The sequence below is a fragment of the Frankliniella occidentalis genome, unplaced genomic scaffold, assembly GCF_000697945.3.
Source record: "Frankliniella occidentalis isolate FOCC.00 unplaced genomic scaffold, Focc_3.1 Scaffold288, whole genome shotgun sequence".
In the NCBI taxonomy this organism is placed as follows: domain Eukaryota; kingdom Metazoa; phylum Arthropoda; class Insecta; order Thysanoptera; family Thripidae; genus Frankliniella; species Frankliniella occidentalis.
In genome coordinates this window covers 309,753-311,063 of record NW_026267414.1, presented here as the reverse complement: position 1 = coordinate 311,063, position 1,311 = coordinate 309,753, and the positions used below count along the sequence as shown (strand labels likewise).

General features: G+C 58.2%; 1 protein-coding gene across 1 annotated transcript in view; it reads right to left on the bottom strand.

The window, feature by feature from the left end:
* The window catches only part of LOC113202477 (collagen alpha-1(IV) chain), an 8,467-nt gene extending 8,295 nt beyond the window's left edge, over positions 1-172 (bottom strand). Inside the window, exon 1 of the mRNA XM_052273619.1 lies at positions 59-172. Within this exon, the coding sequence (XP_052129579.1) occupies positions 59-172 (114 nt within the window). The remainder of the gene's footprint in view (positions 1-58) is intronic.
* Between the last annotated feature and the right edge of the window lie 1,139 nt (positions 173-1,311).

Below are 1,311 nucleotides of genomic sequence, written 5' to 3'. Positions count from 1 at the left end.
CCTCCCTGGCCCCGGCCCCCCTCACTCTCCTCTCTTATCAAAGCGCCGTCAACACTACAGCGGCTTGCGGTCCAATTGTGATAATGGCCAACCAATAGTCGGCCCTTAATCGAGGGCGATTTGGTTTCTCGCCCTTCTGAGGAGCCCTTTTCGCACTGACGTCACTGCGCATGATAGCGAAATTGGCGGCCCTTTCGCATGATCGGTGCGCGAGGGAATCAATGACTGTCGATCTGCGACATTGGCGTTCCCCGAGCCGCGCGCCCATGTGTACAATGTCCCGGGCGCGGCAGATTCTTTTCGCCGCGCAAACACAAAACGCACAAAGTGTCCGGCGGACGTGCTCGACTGTACGCCAGAGTCCTAAACAAAGCCCTCCCGCACCACTTCCGAGAATAAACTCCTCTAAATATCGCGCTCGTCGCCTTGAGCCCGATCAACCCCTTTCATTTTCGCAATTTTCTCTCGCAGTTGCAGAAATGCCAACAAGAACGTAAAACAGAACCGAAAGAAGGCGTGCAATCGTTCAAGTACACGGCACTCTCTGTGAATGATGGGTAACCTGGCGACCGCTGTTGACAGGTGCGCCTCATTGACAGTCTGATGACATCACGTTGACAGGTTGACAGCACCCGCGCGACCCGGAGGTGGGGGAGGGGGGGTAGGAGGGGAGGCAGGGCAATCGCGGGGGACAGGTGCGCCTCATTGACAGTCTGATGACATCACGTTGACAGGTTGACAGCACCCGCCCGACCCGGAGGTGGGGGAGGGGGGGTAGGAGGGGAGGGGTCATGCGCCACATTTATAACATTGCCTGCGGCGACCGAGGGGGAAAGAGAGGGGGGTGAGGGGGCACAGGAAAAAAGAAATTGGATCTAAATGTCTGGCGGGACGGCGGCCGGGGCAGCAGAGCAGCAGCGATCCGCTGGAATATTTCAGGCTGCGATAAGGCGTCACGCGACGCGTCTGTGGGCCATCAATAACGGAGAGCATCGCGACGCTATCAGGGAGAGAGAGAGGGAGAGGGAGAGGGGAGTAGCCGCGGCCATCGGCAAATCTGAAGGGGGCGCGAGACAGGGAGTGAGGCACGAGGGGGGGGGGGCTCTCTCACACACACTCGCACACTCACACACACACTGACACGGCACGGGCGACGTCGTTTACAGCTGATTGGATAGCGCGAGAGCGAAGAAGAGGAAGAAAAATGATCCGGCGATCCGAACAGATCGTAGTGTTGGTTTGTCTTGGTTTGTCTCAGTGTGTTTGACACCTTTGGGTTGCGCTCGGCACGGCACGGCACGTCGTGTTTAG